We start from the raw sequence: 26913 nt of genomic DNA, 5'->3' as shown, positions 1-26913 counted from the left end.
AGTTATCTAGTAATTGGTCTCACTGTCCCTAGTCTCTCCTTCATCTAGTAAGTTTTATACGTTACCTTTGAAGTTTTTTTTTTTTCTCTTTCTTTTAAGTTCCTTTCTTCCCCTCAGCCATTTTATTGTTGAAGGACATCTGAAATATTTTCAGTTTTGGGCTAACACGAAGAAAGAGTCTCTGAACGTTTGTGTATAAGTTTTTTTTTAAATTAGCTTTTTTGAGGTATAATTAAATGCCATAAAATTCACCCATTTTGTGTGCAATTCAGTGATTTTTAGTAAGTTTATAAAATTGTGCAACTATATCATAATGCAATTTAGACCATTTCCATCATTGTTAAAAGATCCTTATGCCCATTTGCAGTGTGTCCCTGTTCCCACCCCAAACCCCAAAAGACTTCAAATCTGCTTTCAAAATCAAACATGTAAGTTTTCAACTTTTGCTCTTTTAAAAAATTTTTTTGGCTATTTAGGTCCTTTGCATTTCCATGTGAATTTTGGGATTAGTTTATCAGCTTCCACCAAAAAAACCCTGAAATTTTTACAGGTATTTTATTGAAACTGTAGGTTACAGACTGTAATAGTACTGTCATCTTAACAATATGTCTTCCAATCCATTGCCACAGAATATCTCTCCATTTATTTAGATTTCCAGTTTCCCTGACTAATGCTTTGTAGTTTTCAGTGTACAGATCTTGTAATTTTATTGTTAAATTATTAATATTTCCTTCTTTCAGGTGCCACTGTAGATAATTTCATTTTTTATTTTTTTAATGTTTAGTATATAGAAATGCAGATATTTTTGTATGCTGATCTTGTATCCTTTGACCTTACTGAACTCATATATTGATTCTAAAAGTTTGTGAATTCGTTAGGATTTTCTGCATTTGGGATTGTCATCTGCTTACAAAAATAATTTAACTTCTTTTCCAGTATGAATGCTTTTATTTCCTTTTTTTGCTTGATTGCACTAGCATTCTCTGCTTTTGATTGTAGTGTTTAGCCCACTCACATTTAATTAATTATTGATAAGGTTGGATTTATAATTGTCATTTTGCTCTCCGTTCTTATGTTTCAGATCTTTTTCTTCTCCCCTCGTTGCCTTTTTAAAATATATATGTATTTTTCAGTGCACTATTTAAATTTCTATGTTTTGTGACCATGTTTCTTAAATTGTATTTTTAAATGTTGATCTAGGGATTATAATGTGCATGCTAATTACTACAGGTTATTATTGAGTTAATGCAGTAAAATAAGGCAACTTTGCTCCAGTATAGCTGTGTTACCTTCCCTTCGTTTGTGTTATCTGTGTAATATAGATTATATCTACAGTTGTTATTAGCCCAACAACAGAATGTTATAATTATTATTTTATACATTTTTGTTTTTAAAGAAAGAAGAGAATTAAAGAGAACTATATATATTTATACAGTTCTTTGTTTTTACCAGAAATTGACCAGTTCTGGCACTCTTAATTTCTTCCTTTGAATTCAGGGCACTGGTGTCATTTCCTTACCATCTAAAGAATTTTCCTTAGGATTTACTGTAAGACAGATTCTCAACTGTGATTTCTCTCAGTCTTCGTTGACCTAGGAATATCTTGATTCTGCCATTCTCAAAAAATGAGTATTTTGAGATATAATTCACATACCGTACAATTCACTCATTTAAAATGTAGAATTCAGTTGTACCTTTATCAATTACCTTTATCAATTTTAGTATATATTCACCTGAAAAAGAAACCCTATGTACCTATTACCAGTAACTCCCCATTCTGTCCCTAAATCCCACAGCCCTAGTGTGAATAAGCCTACATTCTGTCTCTATAGACTTTCCTATTCTGGATATTTCACCTAAGTGGAGTTACAGTTTGTGGTCATTCATGACTGATTGCCTTTATTTTACTGGATATAGAATTCTTACTTGACTTTTTTTTCATTTTAGTATTAATATCAATAGATTGTCATCCCACTTTCTTGCTTCAAGTGTTTCTAATGAGAAGTCAGTTGTTAATTGTGATGAATTTTTTTCATTGCTGTTCTTTTTTTTTTCTTTAAATCATTTGACTGTAATGTGTTTAGGATCCCTTTTTGATTATTCTACCTAGAGTTTATTGAGTTTCTGGGATCTGTAGATTAATATTTTATGAATTGGTGTGTTCAATTTACTGATTTTTTTTTTTGCCATCTGTTGTTGAAGATACCTAGTATATTTTCAGTCACTCTGCTTTTCAAATCAAGTATTTCCATTTGGCTTTCTTTGTAATTTTCCTTTATTCCAGATCTCTATTTGATAAGTTGTGGTACTTTGATTCTTTGAACAATGTTTTCTTTCTTTCTGATAGTTACTTTACAGTCTTTGCCAAAGCTAGTATCTTGACCAACTCAGAGAAGTTTCTGTTGAATACTTTTTCCTCACTTTCCCATATGTCTTCATTTTTGTTGAAAATGAAACAGTTTGCGTAATATATTACAACAACTCTGGTTTCTCTTTATTTTCCACCTGAAAGTTATAACTGTTGCTAGTTTTTGTTTGCTTTTAGTAAGTTGTCAGGTGTTTTGGATGTTTGTTACTTTGTCACAACCACTGGGGTCTTGTTGGGGGTGGGGGTTGTTTGGTCTTGCTTTCTAGGGGTTGCCCCATACTTATATGGGTTAGTCAGCAACCATTGATTCAGACACTTTGCTGAAACACCTTGAGCCAGTAAGATTTCTACCTTCCACTGGTAGATTTGCACGTGTTTTAGGGAGCATGTTCAGTTGTTATAGCCACGCGTTCTGGGAAACAGACTCACTCAGGACAGTGCAGATGGTGGAGTGCAGTTTATTACACCAGCGGGCCCAAGGCAGAGTCTCCTCTTAGCCAAGGACCCTGACTAGTTTTTGTGAAAACCTTATATACCCTAAGTGTACTTGCTCAAACCCACCTCCCCAAATTCCTTGAAACTAGTCTGGACAAGGTGAAAGAGAGATACGATCAAAGTTAACCCATGGTTCCTGTGTCACAGGACTAGATAAACGGTGGACATTTTTCAATAGGACTGTGGTCATATCCCGATAAACATAATGGAATTAATGACTTTGTTCTGTTACAGAGATAATTAGCATATTCTTTTGGCAAGGGAGAGTCCAAGTCCTGAGGCTCTTTTATCCAGGGGTCTGGTTTCCCACTGGTATGCCACTTCTATAGACACCGGGCACAAAGTTCAGAGTCCACTGGGAGGATGACCATGCGTGTAGCCTAATGTTCGCAGCCTGGCCTAAGATGGAGTCCAGCTCCGTCTGTTTCCTCCTTCACAGTGTTCAGGCATTTTCAGATCTACCTTAGCATTTACTTTCTATTGGGCTCACCCGGGTCTTCCTTCATGCGTGCAGGCTCCTTGTCGACTCAGGGTGTTGTGGAGAGCTTGGACCCTCACACATCTCCACCACATGCGCACGTAGTCTTGGTGTCATCAGGGGTCTGTGCAGAGGCTCACCATTCTCTGATCTTCCCCACATGCTTTCCCAGCTGCCCTGTCATCCAGGGGTGAATGGCTGTCTTATCTAGTGCTCCCCTGGCTCCTTGATTTCTTCAATCTCTCTGTTAAATTTCTGGCTTGTCTATCTGCTGCTGCTACCCAACAGTGGGACCACACAGCCTTAACTAATAGAACTGTGTTTTTTTGTTCCCTGCTTCCATTTGTTTCCTACACTGTTGGCTGTTTTCATCAACAATGCGACTGAGGGGTGAGGTTTTGGCTTTCTATGTCAAGTCACAGCGACTGTCTGGCAGCAGAGATGCTGGTTTTCACTGCCAGCTCCACCCTGGAACCTTGTCATGCAAACTAAGCATTAGCTGGGAATGAGAACCGCCCCAGGCGAGAATGCAGTCTTCTTATCCATAGTTCAGCAGTTCTTACCGAAAGTGCTTCTCAGTTTGTTTGTTTTTGTTCATTTTCTGGAGCCTTGAAAAATTTTTTTTTTTTGACAATTTTGTCTAGGATTATAGTTGTTTCTTGCAGAGATAAGTTGCCAGTATCTTCATTCTACTATAGACAGAAGTTTTCTCAAATGTATTTAATGCGCCGAATCGCAAGGAGAATGAGTTCACTGATTTACTTATTTTATCCAACAAACCTCATGTGGGATGCTTGTTTGTGTTGTGTGCCTTTCCTGTGAACCTTTGAAACAAAAAGTAGTTAATGTTTGGTCTAAATCTTTATGAAGACTCTTAAGTAACTGCTTTGTCTCTGTTCCTGAAATGTTTTCCTCTCAGGACCCCTTAATATTTTTCAACATAACTGAGGAGGCTGACGAGCTTTTTTATAAATGAGTATGTCTGTTGACATTTACATAATCAGAAATGAAAACTGAGAAAAAATTTATGTGTTTAATAATTGGTCTAAAAGCTGTTGAATATTAAGAATATATTTTTATGAAACTATATATTCCAAGACAGTATCAGGGAGAAGCGTGTCATTAGTTTTGCAAAATATCTTTAATGTGTGGCTTAACAGAAAGATATTAAAATTATTTGTTTCTGCAGTCCATGTGTTGAGATACCTCTTGTCACATAGTCTCAAGAGTCAAATGCACACTTTTTAGAGAATGGGAGACAAAGATACACTGACATCCTATGTGTTACTGTAAGCTTATTTCTGACCTTGCTGGTCTCCTGAAATGATCTGAGGGACCACACTTTGTGAACTTGTGTACTGTTGTAGGAAGCACACTAATGAAAGTGTTCAAGTGTACAGTGATGGAACAAAGGAGAAAAGCAGTTTATGGATGTTCAGGTAGTCTCACAGTGGAAAAAATACATAATCTGGATTCTCATGGATAAGTACGTATGTGACCAGCAGGAAAATGAGAGTAAATAGTCGTCTTAAGCAGGAGATGTAAAAAAGACAAGAATCTGTTAAAGTAGTGAACACAAAGTTAGGATGTAGCCTATGAAGGATGGAGGATAGGAAATAAGCTTTAGACAGGGACCAGTTCATTATGGCCTTGTGTTCCTTGCTGAAGATCTTGAAATTTATTCTGTAGCCAGGGAGCCAAAGGGAAGGGCCGTAGCAGAGACCAGTAGTAGTATTTAAAAATCCAAGGAGAAGGCAGTGTGGGCAGTGACTGTGAGGACAGAGAGAAGTGGCAGGTCTGAAAGACACTGAATTACTGAGATTTACCTGTGTATGTAGAAAAGTGGCCTGGGTCCATGCTGAGGTTGATTGGACTGTTAGAGGGCACTCAGGAAAGCAAGAGGTGGTTTCAGGAAGCATGTTTGGTCTGTACTTGTTGAATGAAGTCAGCCATCGGAACATCCAATAGAAGTATCAGTAGACATAACGAAACTCAGAGTTTCTCAGCTCTGAAACTAGAGCTGAGAACAGCTAAAAGCAAGTTAAAAGTATGAGAATTTGTGGAAAAGTGACCTATAGGTATGACGATGTCACCCAAAGAGAGTGGGGCAGGAGTGGAGGAGAGTATACCCTGAGGAATTCACACATTTTCTGAGGGATCAGGAGAGGACAAGAGAGAAGCAGAGGTTGCACGGCCGAGAGTGGCCGTGACTGGGAAAGACGAAGTTGTTGGGTGTTGGCAGTGAAGACACCTTACAGTGACCTGGGTAGAGGCAATCTCAGAGTTGTGGGGACAGGGTGCAGTGTTAGATCTGAGGTGAGAATTGGAGCTTTCACTTCTAAATGCTTAAGTATAGGGAAGGTTGTGTTTGTTAAATTGTTTGTGAGGCTACTTGATGTTAGTTTTTGGATTTGAATATATAAGGCCAAAATTGTTGAAGCTTTTAGTCTTCTAGGTGCTTTGTTTTTATCTTTTGATGATTGCCACTAAATACGCAGTAGTCCTGAACATTGCCTTCATAAAAGTGTGATTTCTTAAAACTGTAGAGGCAAGCAAAAAAGCAAAAACTTTTACTAATATATTTCTGTTAAAAACATTCCTTAGGTAAGTTAAGAATGCTTAATAATTATTAGGTTTATAAAATAAATGGGAAGAATAAATACAGACTATTAAATTCTTTAGTTATTAACAGTTGACTTACCCAACGGGATATATTTAACTGTTCTCAGCCTCAGTTTAATCATTCAGTGTTTTTTCAGGAGCACACGTGTGTTTGTGTAAGGGTCAGAAGCCCCTCTGAAGCAGTGTGCGTGATGCTCAGTACTGCCATGCTCGGGATCTCCGAGCAGCTTGACATCCAAAGCTGCTGTAGGACGTAATTTTCTTTCATTTTAAACAAATATTTGACAGCTTAAGTGAGGAAGGGCTATAATATCCATTCTCAATTTTTTGCTTATAGACTATATGTTACTACTATTTCTTATGACAGAATTAGAGGGGAGGAGAGAAGGCAACATGATTATCTTTTTTCACTTATTTATTTGCAAAGCATATTCTTAGGATTGTCTTTTCTTCGTGAGTTATTGGCCTTGAAGCCAATTTCTAGCTTCTGCTGAGCTTTTCCTTCCATAAAATTTTTAGAAATGAATCTGTAGTTGTTCTCTTATGTAAATAGAGACCATATTTATATCTTAATATAACACAAGACATTGCTGTTAAGAGATTTCTAAATTTAAAAATAACCTGAACCAAAGCTTAATTTCTTAAATGCATTCAAATAGACCATATTTGAAATAATAATTCTGTAGCAATATGCTTTTTATAGAAAATGATTTTATTATCTTATTAAGTATCACAATAGGGGTTCATCAAAAATACCTACTCAGAATTCTTCAAATATTTTATCCTTTTTCTGACAATCTGTGGGATTTTTTTTCCCCATTGGTTTAGTTTAGAAGTTTTTCCACTGAAGCTATAAGTTGGTGTTTATAATTTGCAAAACAGTATCTTTTATCAAACATATTCTGATAGTCTAAATATCGAATTACATTCATGAAGTGTGAATGAGTGGATGTTAATCATCTACCTTCCTGAATAGCTCTGTCCTGTCCTTTTCATCATCAGTGAAGGTTCAGTCTTCATTATCTCCTGTCTTCTCCACATGATAATTGAGAACTTTGTTTATTCAAATAATGTAATTCATGTTCGCTGTAGAAAAATTAAAAAACATATCAGCATAATGAAAATAGAAACTGCTTTGTTTGAGATGAAAGATCTTGAGGTTTTACTCTACCCTATTTGCAGGCTAATTAGTTTCATGGACTCCAGCAGAAGATATGAGACTCCTGGGTCAGATAGAAAAGTTTTTTTTCACATAGCCATAGCAGTAGCCATATATCAGTGTTTGTGTCTGTTGTCAGAGCCCTATTTCTCACAAAGGCATGTAGTGAAGGCCAGTGACAACTACATATACAGTGGATTGTGTAACGGGAGAGGAACCCCAAATCTTTTTAATGGGAGGTAAATCTACCTGACCTTAGCCCTAAGGAGAGAAGTTAATATATTGAAGAGTAAACAGATCTGATCTACCCTTTGCTGCAGAGGAAGACACTGTCTCTGTCTTCCAAGGCTGTTCTGTATACAGATAACTTTGAAAAGATTGAACAAGGGATTTATTTAGTGCTTCTGTTTGCTAGATGTACAGAAATGCAAGAAAGCTGTGGTGGATTGTCTCCCAGCACACCTGCAATGCCATTACCCACAGATAGCCATTAACATTTTGATTTATATCCATCAAGGGTTTATATATGTATATATATTTTAAATTATCTCCAGGTAAATTTATACCTCTTCTTTTTTCTATCTTCTTGAGTTGGTGAAGACTGCCAGCACCTTGTTTAGTATCAGCAGTGATAGAAGGTCATTCTTGGCTAACTGTTAATACTTTCATGCTGTGTGTGATGGCTGTTGTAGGTTATTTTAAGAAAAACAGTGTAAATTAAAAGCACTTAACATTTTAAAATGAAAAAAATCTCTTAAGTTTATTATGTCATCATATGAAAGAAGAATGTGCCAATGACCCTCTCCTGAATAGACAAGAGTATTTATATTAATATATAAATACTATTTGATAATATAGAAATTTCAGGACAATCAGAAGTAACTGTTTCTTTTGAAAGTTACTTTCCCCAGAACTGAAAATAATTTTTAGTGTTAAGATTCTCACAAAAACACTTTGTTTGGGTAACAGTTTTAAGGACAGTTTTACTTGAGAACAGAGTAAGTTGGTAGCAGGTAAGAATATTCACACTTAAAGTGAAAGTTGTTCAGTTGTGTCCAATTCTTTGGGACACCATGGACTATAGCCTGCCAGGCTCTCCCGGCAACAATACTGGAGTGGGTACCCGCTCCCTTCTCCAGGGGATCTTCCCAACCCAGGGATTGAACCTGGGTCTCCTGCATTGCGGGCGGATTCTTTACTGTCTGAGGGATTCTTTACTGTCTGAGCCACCGGGGAAGCCCAAGAATACTGGAGTGGGTAACCTGTCCCTTCTCCAAGAGATCTTCCCGACCCAGGAATCGAACTGGGGTTGCCTGCGTTGCAGGTGGATTCTTTACCAGCTGGGCTATCTTAGAAGCCCTGTGTGAATATTCACACTAGTCACCAAATTATCGTATAGGAGAACATGATTGATATAGTCTTGTGAACACTTTTCATGTAAACATATTTAACACTTTGGTTTGTTTTAACTTGTTTATGTCATAGAATAGTATCTTAACAGATATGCAAGGTAGAAGGGACTTCTTAATGTTTTTTTTAGATCCTTTTGTTAATAGCAAAATATTTGTATTCCTAAGGCAGATCTCTTGAACTTTGTTGGCTAACCTTTTTATTAATCATTCCTGTTTACTTCTGATACTTTGACATCTGGGGCCTTCACTGACCTTGAGCAGACTGTCCTTCCCAGGGCCACTCAGTTCCCAGAGAAAATAAATAGCTCATTTGTGACCACACCTTTCATTTGCAAACCAGCAATCCAGGGTTCATCCCTGACCACCAGCTCTAGCAACTCTCATACTCTGGCACTGTCCCCCTGCCCTGACGGTTACCCAGAATAACCATCAGGTACCAGACAACTAGAGAAGTGACATGTATACCTCAGGGCCTGCACAAGTTATGTGGACTAGCCAACCCTAAACCTGCTTGCTTTCCTAGCTTTTTCCTGTGGAAGCCACACTAAAGCTTCCACGTGCCTTTCTTTCCCTTCCTCTGCCTCCCCGAACTGGCTAGGTGCTTCCCCAGGAGAAACTGTGTTGCATGTGTGACATGCCCTCTTTTCTTGGGAGCTGTGAGTGACAAACTCTTTTTGAACTGGCAGTGGTCTCCTGACCTATTAGCCTCACTATGCCAGAATAATAATAAAATTGACCATTTAAAACAGCATTGTAAGCAAAAGGCATGCCTGTGAAGGTCCATTTCATTAGCAGAAGTGAAAAGACAGCTCAAGAGGATTTTCCTTTACACGTGGGAAATAATTTGATAGTTTTATTTTTCAGTAATCTTTCTGCTCAATTCAATCTAGAATTCTTTTTCTGATTTATATATTTGTTTATTGGATGATGTCTATCTTAGACATCGAGTTCTATTATAGTCAAGATATCTTGTTTTACTGTTATTTTAAATTATATTACTAAATGAAAGGGAATATGAAACAAATTAGAAAACATGTTGTTGAAAGTGGGCCTTGAGGACGTTGAATATGATGGTAGTTTGTAATACCCTTTCAACTTTTGTGTATGAAAGTTTCCTTCATAAGGAATTTTTTAATATTGTACTGCTTAGCTAGTATCATTATAACTTTATTCATGTTTAATTTTTTAACAGAGTAAAGACAAGATTGCATCCTATAGCAAAACTCCAAAAATTGATCGAAATGATGTGGGCAAGGAGATGAAAGAGAAATCATCCATGAAACGTAAACTTCCTTTTACCATCAGCCCATCAAGAAATGAAGAACGAGATTCAGACACAGGTAGGAAAATTTGTTGTTTTCTAATAAAATCATTTTCCTTCTTTTACTGTGATTTTATCATTCCTTTTGTACTACATTTTATAGAGAAATATTTGTATTTCAGAATTTCAGGTTTATCATTGGGGCAGAAATTCATATATTCCTTGCCCAAATATAATTTCTATCATAGATAAAAATAGTTTTTTTCTTAGTCTTAGTATTCATTATAGACCTCTTACCATTTTAAGAACTTGGTTTCTTGGGGAGCATTTCAGTGATGATAATTTACTCTAAGTTACATGGATCTTTGATGTGCTAGATTTGAGAAAGAGTTGTTCAGTTTTTGTGGACAAATTATTGAACCCACCAAAGGAAAAAAAGCTTAGACATTTTAGATTCAGAAATGAATCAGAAATATGTCCCTTCCAAAAAAAGAAGAAAAATATTGAGGCTGCCTCAGTCCAATTCATAGTACTTTTTCCCTCAAAACTCGCACTGTATCAGGAATGATACTTGACATCAGTCAATCCCAGTTATTCATAATAGATTAGAACCTTATGACCACTATCTATAAATACTAGGTTGTATTTTAGCCCTGAGATAGTAATTTCCTAAAACTCATATAAACTTGAATGTTTGTTGTATGTTTATCATAATCGTTTTATCCCCTGAATGAAGTATTAATAATGAACTGTTCTTAAGAATGTTTTAGTTTTTAGTTTCACTCTCAGGAAGAAAAATCAGTATTAACATTCTAAATTTATGTACAGAGATTATATCCTACTTTTATCTTTCTAGCCACCTTAGTCATCAATATAGAAATAATCTTGACTCCAGAATCTTTGAAAATACCCTAAGGACTTTTGAAATGCGTTATGCTAATATAGCTTTAGAAAATAACCTAATTTTAGTGTACACTTTTGGTGGTAGCTAGGTTTCCTTTTGTGTATTTGGCTATTTCTCTTAGCTTGAATTAGAAGTTTTGCTCTTTTTTTTTTTTTGAGTAATTAAGAAATTATGTGCTTTGTTCATTTTAAGTTACACTGCCTTCTAAAGGTTCGGATTTTTGTTTTGTTTTTTTTTAAGCCTGGCCCTCCTTATTTTTCAGCATTGTTTTCAAGGTTACGAAGTCATTTAGCTGAGAAGAAAGTGCTCATGTGCCTTCAGATATACAGGCTTTAATTTGTCTCAGACTTGCTCCTTGGAAGTCCTTCTGCTAGTCATTTTTAAAGTACTTACATTAACTAGGTTGTTTTGCAGTGACAGTATTCTCTCGTTAGTAGTTTGAAGAAGGGACTTAGAAAAATTCAAAGGTTGTTAACATGTTTTTCAAAATATGTAAGATTTCAAAATAACACACTTCCCAGGAGAACCCTTGTTATTAGATCAGGTGGGTTATTTGTCTTTCATTTAGTGTGAAATAAAGGAGAAAGATTTAGGAAGACATGAGCTTTAGGCACTGAATGAACATAGTCTAATTCATATATTATTGATGGGATTAATGCTTTTCTCTGCTACAGTCTTTCCACTATTTGAATTTAATAGGGCACTGTAGCTCTCTCTCAGACTTGCGTAGTATGAACATTTTTTTTAAAAAGGTCACATGCTAACATTAAATAAGATTTTGATGGATTTAAATATATGTCTGTAGTTTTGGTAGTCTGAATTTATAAATTTTAGTAACAGATGAACGCCTTAGTTTTGCATGAATGCACATACACACCACACATCCAAAGCATTGAGAAGAATTTCCCCAGGCCCAAGGAAAAATGTCTTATTTACAATCAAGCTGTCTTATTTTCATAATTTTAAAAAAGAGTCCAGAGTACCATTAATGGCTGTTTCAAATATGAATGATAAATTATAGTACCAAAACTCATATCTGACATTGATCTTTTTAATATTCTAGATCATTAGCTGAAACTATACAGAATAAAGTATAGAAGGGAGAAATACAACATATATGACAACACTTAATCTAATTAAAGTTCTCTAATGTGAAGAAAAAAAACACAGAAATCAGAATGGACAAAAGATACAAGCAAGTAGTTCAGAACACCAGAATTACAGTTGACAAAGAAATATATGAAATAATAGTAGTCAAGGAAATAGAATTTATAATGACTGACAAAATTATCATTGGTTAATCATACAAGGGCTTCCTTGGTGGCTCAGCTGGTAAAGAATCCACCTATAATGCAGGAGACCTGGGTTCGATCCTTGGATTGGAAAGATCCCCTGGAGAAGGGAAAGGCTACCCACTCCAGTATTCTGGCCTGAAGAATTCCGTGGACTGTATAGTCCATGGGGTTGCATAAGAGTCAGACACAACTGAGCAACTTTCACTTTCATTAAATCATACAAACTGGTCACTGATAATTACTTAAGTTATAGAACTACCTTGATGTAACAACCTGTGTTAAAACTAAACTTGTTAACATTTGACTTATTCTTTCTTTTGGCATTTATTCAATAATAATTATTGATGAGAATGAAAACTATCTTCAAGTGTATTTCTCTCAACTTTATAATAGGAAAAAAACAGGAAAGGGCTGTCAGGAAATAAAGGATTTGTTTAATTATGGTAAATACTGAGGAAATACCTTTTATCCTTAAAAATAATATTGTAGAAGAATAAGCAGTATGGAAAGATGTTCATAGTATACAAATTAAAAAAACAGGTTATGAAAGAAAAAAACAGATTATGAAATAATATGTACTGTTTGCATTATGTCATGTTCTTTATATTTGTCTATATGCTTATGCACATAGATATTAACACACAAAGAGAGAAAATTGTTTAAATACAAAGATTGTTTCATTGTAGAACTAAACCTAAACCTAGTGAGTTATTAAGGGTCCTGAATAAAAATGTAAATATTATGAACCCTGAGTTAGTGAAAAGTAAAAGAATAGGGAATGGGGAAAAAGGAGAAAAAGCTGAGTGCTACTCAACTCATCATCTCTCATGACAAGGGATTAACTGAAATTGTCTAAAACTGAAATTTTTTTCAAAATTATTGCTTAAAACTTTTAATCTTTCCGTATTTAAATTTTTATCTGTATATTTATATATATGCCTGTGTTTATATTTTAGCATATGAATCTCTTGTAGAGAAGAAGTGATTCCTTTAGTTCCTTTTCTTTTTATGTTGGATTAAACTAGTTAATCTTACAGATTTTTATTTAAAGATCGCACATATGTATGGTATTTTCTTCCTCTTACATAAATTGATTTCTCTCTCTCTCTCCCCTGACCCCTCTGTCTTTACGTGCATTTAGAAAGGTACCTTGCATGACACTCAGGAGATGTTAGCATGTTGTTTCCAGGATTAGGGATGACTTGTTACGTTCTTCTTTGTATTCTTTTATATGCCTTGAATTTTTAACATGACAGACATACATTATTTTTATAAAACAACCATCATTATTTTTTTTAAAGACATTCATATTGTCCAAGAAAGATTCAGTGGTTCTCATAATCAGCAATAATGCCATCTGCCAGATGAGTCATTGCTAGTCTTCATTTTGAGATAGCCTAGTGTGTCTTAAACTCTTTAAATTCTCAATTATTTCATGTTTATTAATTTTTTAAAAGATAGCACTTTCTAGAAAAGTAGTTGCTTAACTAGACAGATAATATTTTGGGGGAAATTAAAGCATAATTCGAAGTGTTGCCCATGAGTTCTTATAGCTATATCATAATTGTCTTCATTTCAACAAATCTCCAGGATAATTACTTATATCATTCCAGTATCTAGCCCACATTATCCTGTCCTATTAGAGAATTTCTATAAATTTTGTTCATAAAATGTTAAGAGGCTTGTCTATATGTAACTCACAGCCTATGGAAGTAACTACTTCTGATCTAGAAAACAAATTGTTTCTTTACAGCTACATCATCAGCTTGCTTTATCACAATTTTTTAGCTTTTACTTTCAGTCTTTCCCAGCCTAGAATCCAGACAAGATAAGTTATTATAGTTATAACAGAGAGGTCAGAGCCTAGTGTTTGTTAACCAGGGGCTATTGAGTCCGACAGACCAACGTTGAGTTCTTGCTGTGGCCAGATTAGCTGAGTTCCTTGTAAATCCCGTTTGTCTCATCTGTAAAAGTGCACATATAATACCAACTTCAGAAATTGTGATCTCTGAGTGACATAACATATAAAAGCAGTTTGCAGTATATTAGTTAAAATAGAAAACTGACTTAGAGATTTTTCGTCTACTGCAGTAAGAGCAGGCATAGGCAGTGCAGCAGTTCAGTAATACCGACAAGGACTAGGTTCCTTTCATATTTCTGCTCTGCCACCCTTAGCTTGTATATAGGCTTTGTCCTTCAGCATTTTGCCTTATAGTCACAGGACATCCTTCCTGGGCAGGAAAAACCAGTGTTGCTTTTTACTCTTGAAACAACCTCCCTAGAGACTTTTGCCTGCACCTCAACTGGTTAAGCTCTGCTAGTTGCAGGAAAGTCTGAAAAGTTGAATATTTTTGAGCTGGGTATATTGTCACTCTGATCAAAGTTGGAGTATTCCTATTAATAGGAAGAGGATAATGACTATTTAAAGTAGGCACCTTATAATACTGATATGGCTTCCCTGGTGGCTCACTGTTAGAAAATCTGCCTGCCAATGCAAGAGACATGAGTTTGCTTCTTGGGTTGGGAAGACCCCTTGGAGAAGGAAATAGCAACCCACTCCAGTGTTCTTGCCCAGGAAATCCCATGGACAGAGATCCTGCCAGGCTGCGGTCAGTGGGGTCACCAAAGAGTTGAACACGACTTAGCAACTAAACAACAGCAAAATATTAATAACTGATAACTGCTGTTATCTTTAATAGTTGCTAATGTCTCTACTGAGTGAACTTTATTCCTGCTCTATCCACCATAAAACCATACTAATTGTCTTTCCTAGTCTAATGGCATTCATTGGATGCCATAACAGTTCTTTAACATGAAAGTACTGAACTTGACTGTTTGAGGCTACACATGAATGAGTCTCTTCTTGGCCTCCAGCCTACATTTGAGTTATTTTGTTATGAGTAATGCCATAAGAGTGTCTTTCCAGATTGTGTTTTTGTTATACCCTGAATTTTTTCTTTCTTATTCATTCCAAGAGTAGGGTTATAGGGTTAAAAGGATACAGCGTTTCTATGACATTTCTCTAAAATAATTATATGTTGTTACAAAATCTTCCAGCAGTATATTTATGTTCTTTAATCTCAACATCAGAGCACTTGTTTTGTTTTTGTTTTTTTTTTTAGGTTTGATAGATCTAATTATCTATAGTGATAAACCAGTAGTATTTCATTTTAGTTTGCATGTTTAAGTTAAAAAAAAATTCTTTACTTTTTAAAAAATGTTGATTTCTTCTTAATAAGCATTATCTATTTGCTTGCTGCATTTTTTCTAGTGGCATATGTAAGTAATATGTGAATAAATGTGGAAGGAGAAGATGCAGAGAGGCACAGTATGCTCCATTCCCCAAGGCCATGGTCGCAGTTGTAGAGTGTGTTCACATACATGCTCTGAACTCAGTCTCTGCCGGCCATCCATCAAGGCCTGCTTTCCTGAGGCTTTGATGCCATTGAAGGATCTACCCTATTTAGTGACTCAAGCAACTTTGAAGAGGGCAACATTTTAAAAAAGAAAATAAATGTTATTTTTCTGATAACTGTGTTAAAACTAACAGATAAAATTAATAAGGATACTCCTCTTTTGGTGATTTTCATGGAGATTATCTACTATAGATTTATTTTTGTCCCTTCCCCCTGATAATTTTCTAGCTCCTTAATTAAATCTTTATAGAATACATATACAGATGCCCCAAATATGAACATACTTACTTGAGTAAAAGCCAAAGGGTGTGTGGGGTCAGGATAGATTAATTACTTCCAGAGGAAGGTTTGGATAAACTATTAAACTGCTTTCTTATATTAATGAATATAATTGAAAGCAAGTTTATTTTACCCCAATTCTTTAATTGATCACAATAGTATGATCTGCTTTCACTTATCCATTTAATTCAGTTTGTTGGTGCAATGAATTAGTTGCCACTTTGCTTTGCAACCTGTGGAGGCTTTTTTAAATTTTTGTTTATCTTGAAATGTCAAATATTCTTCATAGAATTCTTCTAGTTGTTAACTTAATGGTTTTGTTAACAATTACAAAAAGCAAACATTAATTGTTTATTGAAAGGCTTGTGATTCAATCTGTTTACCCATTGGCTGTAGAATTGGTCTAAATGTTGTTTTATTATTGATTTCCCTTTCAATTGAGTGAGCTTTTTCATCACTAAACTTTTAGGCTTATCTTTTTTTGCAAATATTATGTTTAGGAGTTACTTGTTCTCTAAATTTTTTCCCCCAATATTTTTGTTTTTTACTTATACCTAACTGAATTCATGAATAATGTCTATAGTAATCATTCTGGAAAAAAAAAACTACAAGCCAATAAGTTGAGATTGTAAAGATTAGAATAATATTATTTTAAGTTATAATAGCATCTTGTTTGTAACTAAAAATATTTGCTCTGGCCATACTGTCCAAAAGTCAGTTCTGCATATTCTTGATTGTCTAATTTATTGAGTTGTTAGGCAGCATTCCATTTCTTAGCTGATAAATTTTGTTTTGCTTTAGCCTGCTTTCTTTTTAAGAGGTGGTCAGTGTAATAATTCATAGTATTTGAAATGTTTATAGTTTATAGAAATATTTGGTCTGGAATGATACTGTAGTCCAAAATGTTCTATTGTCTTCTGAGTAGTTTTGGCATTCGTAGAACAAAAAGGATGATTCAAGTCTTTATTCAAGTTCTCTAAAGGCAAATTCTAAACAGAAAAGCAGTTACAGAGTACTGTCTCTTTTATCAGTATTCAGAGATTGAAAAAGTATTCTCAAGAAAGATGATATGTTTTAGTAAGCAGCCTCAGTAATAACTGTTATTGCAAGCTACATAGTTGACTTTCTTCACATTAAGACCAAAGAAACTGAAATCTTAGGTATTGGCCAAACCTGTGTTTTAAATGTACTTTTGGCTTTACCTTAAAAGTAATCTTTTGGAAAAACAGTGGTACATCATTGTGGTCTTTTGAAAAATGTTCGTTTGTTGAATTCTGCATTTCCCTTCGTATGCTTTTTTCTCTTCTCCTGTCTCTTCTCATTCTGTAGATTCAGACCCAGGACATACAAGTGAGAATTGGGGGGAGAGACTTATATCTTCTTACAGGACATGCTCAGGTAACTAGATTATCAGGGGTTCCTGTTAGCCAGTGGTTTCTGTCACATTTATAATTAATTCTTGTACTATAAATAACTTATTTTCAAACCAGCATATAGATGTCTGTGGTTGAATAAGTGACTATATGAGTGACATAAAATTTTCCAGCCTCATTTAAGAGCTCCCATGTACCATGTCCAAGACGTGTTCTGTGTGGATGCTGCAAGCAGGATCCTGCACACAACCACTTAGGCATGCAGCACAGCTGGGGGTCCATTCACGTAGAAGAGTATGAGAGGCACACCCTTGGAGCTGTGCTGAGCAGCGACCCCTGTGGGAAGGTGCCCTGGTCCTCCACCTCTTAGCTGTACACCCTTCACACATTATACCACACATAGTGATTTTCATAGACAGTATCATCTTATCTTCAAGCATGCAGTGTTTTTTAAAACAAATTTTAAAAATTTTCAGTTGACCTCTTTAGTCTGTTGACTTTGCTGCTGCCCCTGTTGAATTTAAAAATGGATTAAAACACCAAGTTTCCTGGAGAAATGCTATCAAAGAGTAAATGTATCCCCTAGTATGTGAAAACTAAATTAGCTAGGTGTTTTGATTCTTTTTTTTCCTACTTTTTTATTATCTTACATTCTTATCTCTGAACTTTTTAAATGTAAAATATTGTTTAGTCCCTCAGTGTCCAGTTTTTAGCATATGGCCTTTAACTGTAAAAACTAAAATAAAATTTCTGTTTCCAATATACTTTGTATTCATTTTATAAATTTGTGGAGTTGGTATACAGCAAAGCAATTATTCTTAAAATCACGCTGAAAACTGTTAATTGACCTGATAAGTCAGTAATACTTAGTTATCAAAATTGGGCAATGGCTTGTCTACAGTCAGCATTAAATTGAACAGATCTACACTTACTGTGGAGTTAGTGGTACTTTCCTAAAATGGGGCCCCTGAGTACCAAGGCACACCTAAAAGAGCAGTATGTGATGAAATTGCCTGTGATCTGAAGGTCATGGCTGGAAATCAGAAGATATAAGCACTCACCTGTCAGAAACTAGATATTGCAGAACCATCTGTATTTGAATTGTAGCTCCCACGGTTTCATTCCTTATACTGTGACTGCTTTGTGGGAAAGTGTCATATTTCTGAGACATTGGTAGGCTTATGAACTAGTTCCCCAAGAAAAACATTTTTGTCTCTTCTCAATATACTTAATTGAGGTGTGACAGTGTTGAGCTTTCTGTTTATTCTGATAAGACAAGGGAAGAAGGTACTAATTTTCAGAATTATAAGACTGAGAGATATCTTTGTAATTCTAAAGGTCCTCTGAACCTTAAGTAAAGAATACTGGATTGTTGAAAAGGCTGTATCTGTTTTTCTTTAGTCTTAAGTGAACCACCTGGATTTTTCTTTAAAAATCTCTCAAGGTGGTCTTCCCTGGTGGTCCAATTGTTAAGAATCCATGCTTTCACAAGTTTTGTTGAATGGTTTCAACATGAAAAAGCACACTTTGGGACATACTAATCTAAGATTTATGATTTTTAAAAATGGTATAAAGTTATCTCTAATCTGTCTTACACCAGCTACTGTTCACCTACCTTATTTTCCTGTCTCATGTAAAGCATGAACTCAAGACAGATGGCTAAGGTAACTCAGAGAAAAAATAGTGTTCATATAAATGCTAGTATGAGTTTTTGATTGAAAATTTGGAATATATCCAGTTTGTTTATTCTTTTCCAAAATATAATATCTTTGTTCATTTGCAGCATGGAATTTTAATAATGAATTCATTATTTAAAGTTTTTCTTCTATAAACTGAGTATCACTTTAAAGTATATTCTTTTTAGGAGGTCATTGCAAGTATAGAGGAACATAATTGATTTTTGCTGTTTGATGTTATTCTTACTGAATTTACTTTTAAAAAATTTTTTGGCCACTCCTTCATGGCACATGGGATCCTAGTGCCCTAACAGGTATCTAGCCTCCATCCCCTGCATTGAAAGTGCAGAGTCTTAACTACCGGACTGCCAGGGAAGTCCTCAAGCATTTTCTTCGTAAAACATTGTGTTACTAAAATGTGATTAATACCAGAAATCAAGAGTTTGTAAATGAGAAAATAAAAACTTTTTTCCAAAAATTTTTAAGTGTTTTAAGGATAGATATGTATTTTTTATTTTGCTTCTTCTAATTACTAAACTGTACTTTTTTTTCTTAAAACAACTTCCTTCTTTAAACTGTTATAAGAGTTTTAATCTAAGTGAGAAGTACATTCATTATATTTAAAGATTTGGTATTCAGATCAACAACTATTAAAACAACATTTGTGGTTCCTCATTAAATCTGAGAACCAAACCATACAGAACATTATTAGGAAAAAGAATGTGTTTCAGGAAAAAATAGGTTTCTCCAAAAGACCTATTTGGGGGTTTATAGTAAATTTAGTAAGTTAGGTGTAACACTGCTGAAATGGGTTTTATACTAATTAGATCGTTAATAAAATGAAAAGTTAGAAAATAGTATATTAGCACTATTAATAAAGGCTGAATTTAATAATCTTGGAATTTTTTATTTCTGTTATGTAAAATTCTGCAAATATCAACAAAATGGACATTTTCAGAGCTATTGAATTTTGGGTGATTTGTGGCCAGCAGAGTGTAAAGCAGAACCTTTGATTTTTCCAGGCCTTTAGGATGCCAGTTTGTCCTGATTAACTAAGTGGCACACTACAGGATTTTATGCCTTAAATAATAATACAGTAATATATAAATAGTATCAAACTTTTATTCATTTCTTGAAAGTTACTAGATCAATAAATACTTATCTCCTAGAGTAGTCTAACTGCTGTCCACATCTACCTTAGAAAAATGACAGTATTGACTACTACTTGTCTTCTTGCACTCATTTTGCTATTTTACATTTGTTTACAATTTTTATTAATTTATTTATAGTTTTGTAGCTCCTCTCTATACTGCAAACCTAGATCAGTAAATCCCAGATGTTGGTACAGGATTTTCCAGGAAACAGATGCCTAGACAGTTAACAGGCAGCTTATCTCACACGGCCACTTGAATTAATTCCCAGAAATGTCCTTAAGGAAGGAGTAACAGGCACCTATGTTTCTTTGACCTGTGGAATTCAGTTCCATCTGAATTTTCTGGCTTATAATGGGGAATGTTGGCTCCATTGGCCAGAGATTTGCCAAATAGCTAAATCTGAGAACTGGCTTTATGATGAATCAAATCTCTTTGAAAATTTTTTAGACATTTTTGAATTTTTGCAGGATCTCTATTAATTCCCCCAGCCCCTTCCCACACACATATAGAATCTTTAATTTTGCTCAGTTTCAGCTTTGATTAATAGTCTTCCATGTTCAACTATCCTGTAACTTCAATAGAGTGATTTGGTGTTATTTTTCAGTAATTACTCTGTGTGATGTGTTTTGTCTTAAACAGCTCCTTAGAAGATGTACAAATTATTAGTGGAATTAGGGAGGTAATATGAAGGAACATTGCTATATAGGCTTAGGAATAATTGAATAAGATTAGAGTGAATGAAGGAGTTTCAGAGATGTAAAACTAAGGAATGTTTGAAGTGTTCTTTAATAGAAATGATCATTAAAATACAGATCTTACTAGGACTAAATTTCCAAATGTTAAGTAATTTTCTGAAAATTATACAATTAAGATGTTCTTTTCAAAGCATTCAGGGAGAAAATTGCTTATATAATAAAATCCTAGTGCTCTTTTGTCTGCCTATTGCAAGTTTCTCTGTTACTCTTGTTTCTCATAAACATGTATCATCTATTTTTAAAAAGTCTCCTTATGCTTTACTTTTGAGTGCTTAAATTTGTTTCAGATTCTTACATATTTATTAATAATTCCAGAGAAAGAAGGTCCAGAAAAGAAGAAAACAAAAAAGGAAGCTGGAAATAAGAAGTCCACTCCAGTTAGCATTCTTTTTGGTTACCCACTTTCAGAGCGAAAGCAGATGGCACTTCTTATGCAGATGACAGCAAGGGACAACAGTCCAGGTAACACTCACCATCATTGAGTTCCTATGTGTTCGTGGTTTTCTTCACATTGTAGTTTTGTCTTGACAGTTATTTTTAACTACTTTAAATGTTTGTCCTTTCTTGGACTTAATCAGATTCTTGTAAGTTTGTAATCTTAACATGTGTTTGTGTGACAATTGTTTATTGTCTGTCTCATCTACTAGATGAAAAGTTAAAAGTTACACAGGAGCAGGGATCTTGGCTCTTAGCAAATGTTCTGCAAATGTTTGTCTACTAAAATGAGTACAGTTGACCTTTGAACAGCACAGGTTTGAACTGAGTGGGTCCACATACACACGGATTTTTTTCAGTAGTAAATACTGCTGCACAATCCATGGTTGATTGAATTTGCAGATACAGAATTCTGGATTTGGAGGGCCAACTGTAAGTTGCACACGGATTTTCAAATGTGAGGAGGGTGGGTACCCCTGATCCCTGAGTTGTTAAATGGTCAGCTGTTATTTAAAATTGGATCGGTCCACATGAGAAATCTGTTGCAGAACTGTGTGTGCTTTTACCTTACTGCAGAAATTTTCACTTCAGTTTCTGTAAAACTGCTTCTAGGTTTATAGTTTACTTTTATAGTTATACTTTACTTTTATAGTTAGCATTCTATTGTAAGCTGGTAATCTTATCACGTGCTTTTAGAAGCAAGAGTGTAATTCATGTTTTATTGTTTAAGATCTGCTGCAATTTATTTTGGGCCTCTGTGGTGGCTCAGCAGTAGAGAATCTGCCTGCAGTGCAGGAGACATGGGTTTGATCCCTGGTCCTGGAAGATCCCCTGAAGAACAGGATGGCTCCCCACTTGTTTTTCTTACCTGGGAAATCCCATGGGTAGAGAGGAGCCTCGCAGGCTGCACTTCACAGGGTTGCAGAGTCGGACACAACTTAATGGCTGGACAACAACAGCAACAAAATTTATTTCAAAAGAAAAAATATCTGCAGTGTATTATGTAAATTTATTTCATGTTTCATTTCACATTTCCGTTTAAGATGTTGTGCTTCTTGTGTGTGTTTGTGTTTATTCAAGTATCAATAGTATTGCCCTCCAGAAATGATTAAAGATGGCTTACCAGCAGGATGAAGACAAAGAAGGAACAACCAACCAACTTGCTCATTTATTAAAAGAGTTTAAAAGGTAGATAAGGTCCAGACAGCTGGGCTGGGATAGTTACTACATTGAGCAGTGGACTTAGTTATACATTCTGGTAGCTAAAAACAAGAGTTTTAAGTTGTATAAAGTTCTCATTGACCAATGCAAGAAGAAAGTAAATTTCTTTGGAGAAATCTTTTTCTTTTGAAAAGAAAAGTTCCCAAAATTTGGAAGAAAAATTCTTTTCTTCAGAGCATCTTTGTATAACACTTGGGGTAACATGACAGACCCTGTTGAAATGCATTGACAAGAACACAATTTTTCTAGTGAACTTTTCCACTGTTGGCTCTTTGTTATTAAAAAATGGGACAACTTGGTAAAATTCTTAGAGTTTCTATAGATCATAGTTTCCATTAACACGTAAGTGTATCTGTATCTTTCACTAACAAGAGCGTGTTAGGGCTTTCTCCTTAAAGTGGGGCATGTTGTTTTGGTTATTCTTCTGCCTTTCCACCCACAACTTGGGGAGACGGGCCAAATCAAAGTTATTCACAGTGTTAGACTTCAAATGTTTCTGTAAAGTGTTGACTCTGACTCAGATTTAATAGCTAGATGAGAAAACTTTTGTTTCTTAAAAGTGTTATTTAATACTGTGAACCTCTATCCTTGGAGTAAATTAAAGAATTAATGCAATAAGGCAAGAAGCTAAAAATCTTTCCTCATTTCCAATAACCTCTCCCTTTGAGCTGCAAGCACTATTCATAATTTCTTCTCAAAGTTTTTTTAGATATAAACATGTAAATGTATCTTTTGTTGCTGTTTGTTTTTAAATATAAATAAGATTAATACTGTAATACTGTTCTGCAGTTTGTTCTTTTTTTTTTAAGGTATATCAGTCCTTCTTATTAATACATGTATAGAGGGGAAAGCTTTTGAAGTGTCAGCCTGTTTGCCAGCTGATAGATACGGTTGTTAAGGTTCATAGTCTTATCCATTACATAACTCATTTTCCATGTTTATTCTGTTTGCCATTATGGGTAGTGCTACTGGTATTTTGTCTGTGTTATATCATTTTGGTATGGCTGAGAAAATTTTCTATGAGTTAATTCCTTGCAAGTTGTTTGAATTTAAAACTGCCTTTTTGTTTTGAAGTTCAATGACTAATTTCCTAAATAAATTATTTGATTAAAAATATTGTAATAACCATGTATTCACTCAACAAGTGTTGTGTAAGTACACTGTGTAACAGGAAGTCTTCTAAGCAGTCGAGATACAGTAATGAGTTAGACAAGATTCATGTACTTCTGGAGTGTACATTATAGATAAGAAACTGTTACTAACTCGGTGTACTTTAAAATTCAAAAGGTAAACTTTAAACCTTTTTCTTACTGAGAAAAGAGGGGTAATACTTTAGCACTCCCATTGTGGCAGTTTGCAAGGAAGTCATTATATGATGCCAGAAAATTATTTTCTGTAGACTTTTTTTTTTCCCTTAGAGCTGTTGTTTCTTTTAAATAGTTGTAAATTTTCAGAATTATTAACACTGTACATACGTATCAAATCCTTAATTGATTAAGAAACTATTTTTTGTTTTTTTCTTAGTTCTGAAATGGGGAGGAGAGGACTTTGTCATGCAGTTAACTTTCTTGTTTTTAAGCGAGAAACTGGAACAAATACCAAAAGATAGAAATCAAAGCAAAGCACTTTTTTCCCCCTCCTTTATCGGCCCATTTTTAAAGGCCTTTTTCTAGATTGTCCTTGTTTCTTATGGATCATAAGCTTTATTTCATACTAAAATCATGTATGACTTTAATTTGTACCTAATGTTGGAATACATACTTTATGTCCAGTACTTTGAATAAGAGGTGTAAACTCTAGCCTTCAATGTCTTTTCATCTAGGTCTTGACATAACATCATAACATGCCATGAAAAATGTTTTTTTTTGCAGTTTATCAAGTTATTCACTGAGCAAGTACTTTCAGAGTAGAATTGACAGAATGAAACATTTTTTTCTTAGTTGGCACATGCAGTATTTGATAACCCTAAAGGAAGATCTACTCTGGGTCGTTATCAGATTATCCAAGTCAAGTGTCAGATTGTTTGGGTGAGAACGTACTCCCTCAATCCAAGAAATTAGCACATTACCTGTAAAAACCTTTACATGAATATACAAAATATTTAGTCTAGAACTTTAAACTTTTCTCTTTCTTACAGATTCCACACCAAATCATCCATCGCAAACAACACCAGCCCAAAAGAAAACTCCCAGTTCCTCATCTCGACAAAAAGACAAAGTTAATAAAAGAAATGAACGTGGTGAAACTCCTTTACACATGGCAGCTATTCGGGGAGATGTAAAACAAGTCAAAGAACTAATAAGTTTAGGAGCAAATGTGAATGTGAAAGATTTTGCAGGTAAGACTTGTAATTAAAGACATAGGAACTAAAATTTTGAGATTATCCCCTAAACAGACTCTGGTTTCAATTTAATCAACATTCTTTGTTTCTCTTTCTAAAATAAAAACGTTCTAAAAGTATACTTTAATGTAAAACTATTTTGGAGTTTGTACATGAAACCCTGATCTCAGGGTTACTGACAATTCCATGTCAGTAGTCACTCAAATTCTTAAATATTAAGCTTCTGTTTTATCTGGCATATTACCATATAATTTTTTCTCTAATTTAGGATAAACATTTTATCCAATTTTTTGATAATCAGGCATATAAACCTCCAAAAAAAAGACCTTTGATCCATTTACACTCCCATCAAGAGTATATGGAAGAAAGGAAAAAAAAAATGTATATGAGAGAGCCCTGGGTAGGGGAAAGAGATAAATTAGTAAGAGTTTGGGATTAACATGTACACACTACTGTATATAAAACATTAATAGATAAGAATCTGCTGTATACAGGGAACTCTATTTAATATCTTGTATTATTGCAAGACCCTAACAAGCTTATTTTGCCCTTTTCTGCTTTTTATTTTATAATTCAGTTGATTTTTATAAATTATAGCAAGTTTATATTCATTAGGTAAGCTTAAATGTTAGTTTAATACTTCGGTCAAATAATCTAGCCCCGTGGGAAATAATGGGGCTTCCCTGGTGGCTCAGAAGGTAAAGCATCTGCCTGCAGTGTGGGAGACCTTGGTTCCATCCCTGGGTCGGGAAGCTCCCCTGGAGAAGGAAATGGCAGCCCACTCCAGTATTCTTGCCTGCAGAACCCCACGGATGGAGGAGCCGGATAGGCTACAGTCCACGAGGTTGCAAAGAGTCGGACACGACTGAACGACTTCACTTTCATGGGAAATAATACTACTGTGGATGAACGTTCTGTAAAATTAGTGGTTTTCTTAGGTACTTATTTTCAGTAGCTTGTTCATCATTCCTTTTTCCTTCTGTATTGTATACATTTAGAACTACTGTATCACACATGGTTATAGTAAAAGCATATGTGTTGAATTAGTAGAAGTGAACCATATGTTCAATTAATATTGTAACTTTAGGTTGGACACCACTGCATGAAGCTTGCAACGTGGGATATTATGATGTTGCTAAGATACTGATAGCAGCTGGAGCAGATGTTAACACACAAGGATTAGATGATGACACTCCACTCCATGATTCCGCTAGTAGTGGGCACAGAGATGTGAGTATGACAGGAGGAGCAGTAATACACATCTTCAAAAGATAAATTTAACCCAGAGTAATTTAACTCACTTCTTAGTTGTACAATCTGGTGTCATATTTCATTCATTGCCTGACCAGCTCATTTGTGTTTTGTTTTCCCTTTTTCTACCTTCTGATTGCTAATTCCTATTATGGGTTTAGCATTATCTTTGCATAAAATCTGTTTAATTTGATAATTAAGCAACTTGGCAAAATTTTTATTTGAAGGGCCATTCTACTGTCGGATAATTAGATGTAGTGATTAAAACATATTTTACTTATAAAAATTTTACAGTCATACCTTTTTTAAGATATTAATATTTAATGATTCCTTTGTACATAACATCTGTTCTTGAATTTTAGCTGACATTATTTAAGATATTCAGATGCTTATGTATATAAGACATGATTTAATCAAACACGATTATATATGCTTGAAAATTTAATGACATCTTTAAATACCATGTTTGATTTGTTTTGATGCAATATTATGACCCATGCTGGGTTTTAAATTCCATTTGCATTTTCAGTCTCTGGCATATTGACATCAAAGCCTACCCCATCTTTGTTGTAATGAAGCTTATGTTTTAAGCGTGTTTAATGCTTAGTTCCATTACTGTAACCTGCTTATAGCCAAAGCAGATCAACCTAGGGCACTGTTAGCAGTGGTTCTAAAGCAAAGGATTCGGTTCATCAAAGAAGTAGTTTCTGTTTTTTACTTAATTTTGACTTTTATTGACGAATACTTGTGCATAGTTTAGAAAGTTGAAAAGTATTGTTTAGCTCAGAAGAATACCTGAATTCTCCCTTGCATCCCTCCACATTTCCCAGTACCATTAGCCAAAAGCAGCTGTTGTGTTTCTTCTCTTCATTTCTAACAAGGTGTAAGCTATTTTGCTTTATTAAATTTTTAGTCTCTAGTTACTGACCCCTGCAAAGGATTTTAATATATATTGCTTTTCTGAGACTCACAGAGTGTACTCTAATTTTATTTTGCCTTGGATTTTTATTTATTACCT

At 34.7% G+C, this 26913-nt stretch overlaps 1 protein-coding gene across 3 annotated transcripts in view; it reads left to right on the top strand.

Moving 5' to 3' along the window:
- Positions 1-26913, top strand: part of ANKRD12 (ankyrin repeat domain 12) — a 93456-nt gene that overhangs the window by 31692 nt on the left and 34851 nt on the right. For 2 of the 3 annotated variants that reach the window (XM_020878036.2, XM_020878037.2), the window contains exons 3-7: positions 9727-9874; positions 17019-17087; positions 20963-21109; positions 24441-24641; positions 25732-25874. In XM_020878036.2, the coding sequence (XP_020733695.2) occupies positions 9727-9874; positions 17019-17087; positions 20963-21109; positions 24441-24641; positions 25732-25874 (708 nt within the window). The remainder of the gene's footprint in view (positions 1-9726; positions 9875-17018; positions 17088-20962; positions 21110-24440; positions 24642-25731; positions 25875-26913) is intronic. The other variant, XM_020878039.2, reaches the window with a different exon arrangement.

This window comes from Odocoileus virginianus, chromosome 22 (assembly GCF_023699985.2).
Source record: "Odocoileus virginianus isolate 20LAN1187 ecotype Illinois chromosome 22, Ovbor_1.2, whole genome shotgun sequence".
Lineage (NCBI taxonomy): Eukaryota > Metazoa > Chordata > Mammalia > Artiodactyla > Cervidae > Odocoileus > Odocoileus virginianus.
Note: the sequence above shows the minus strand (reverse complement) of the source record. Positions and strands in the feature narration are given on the sequence as shown.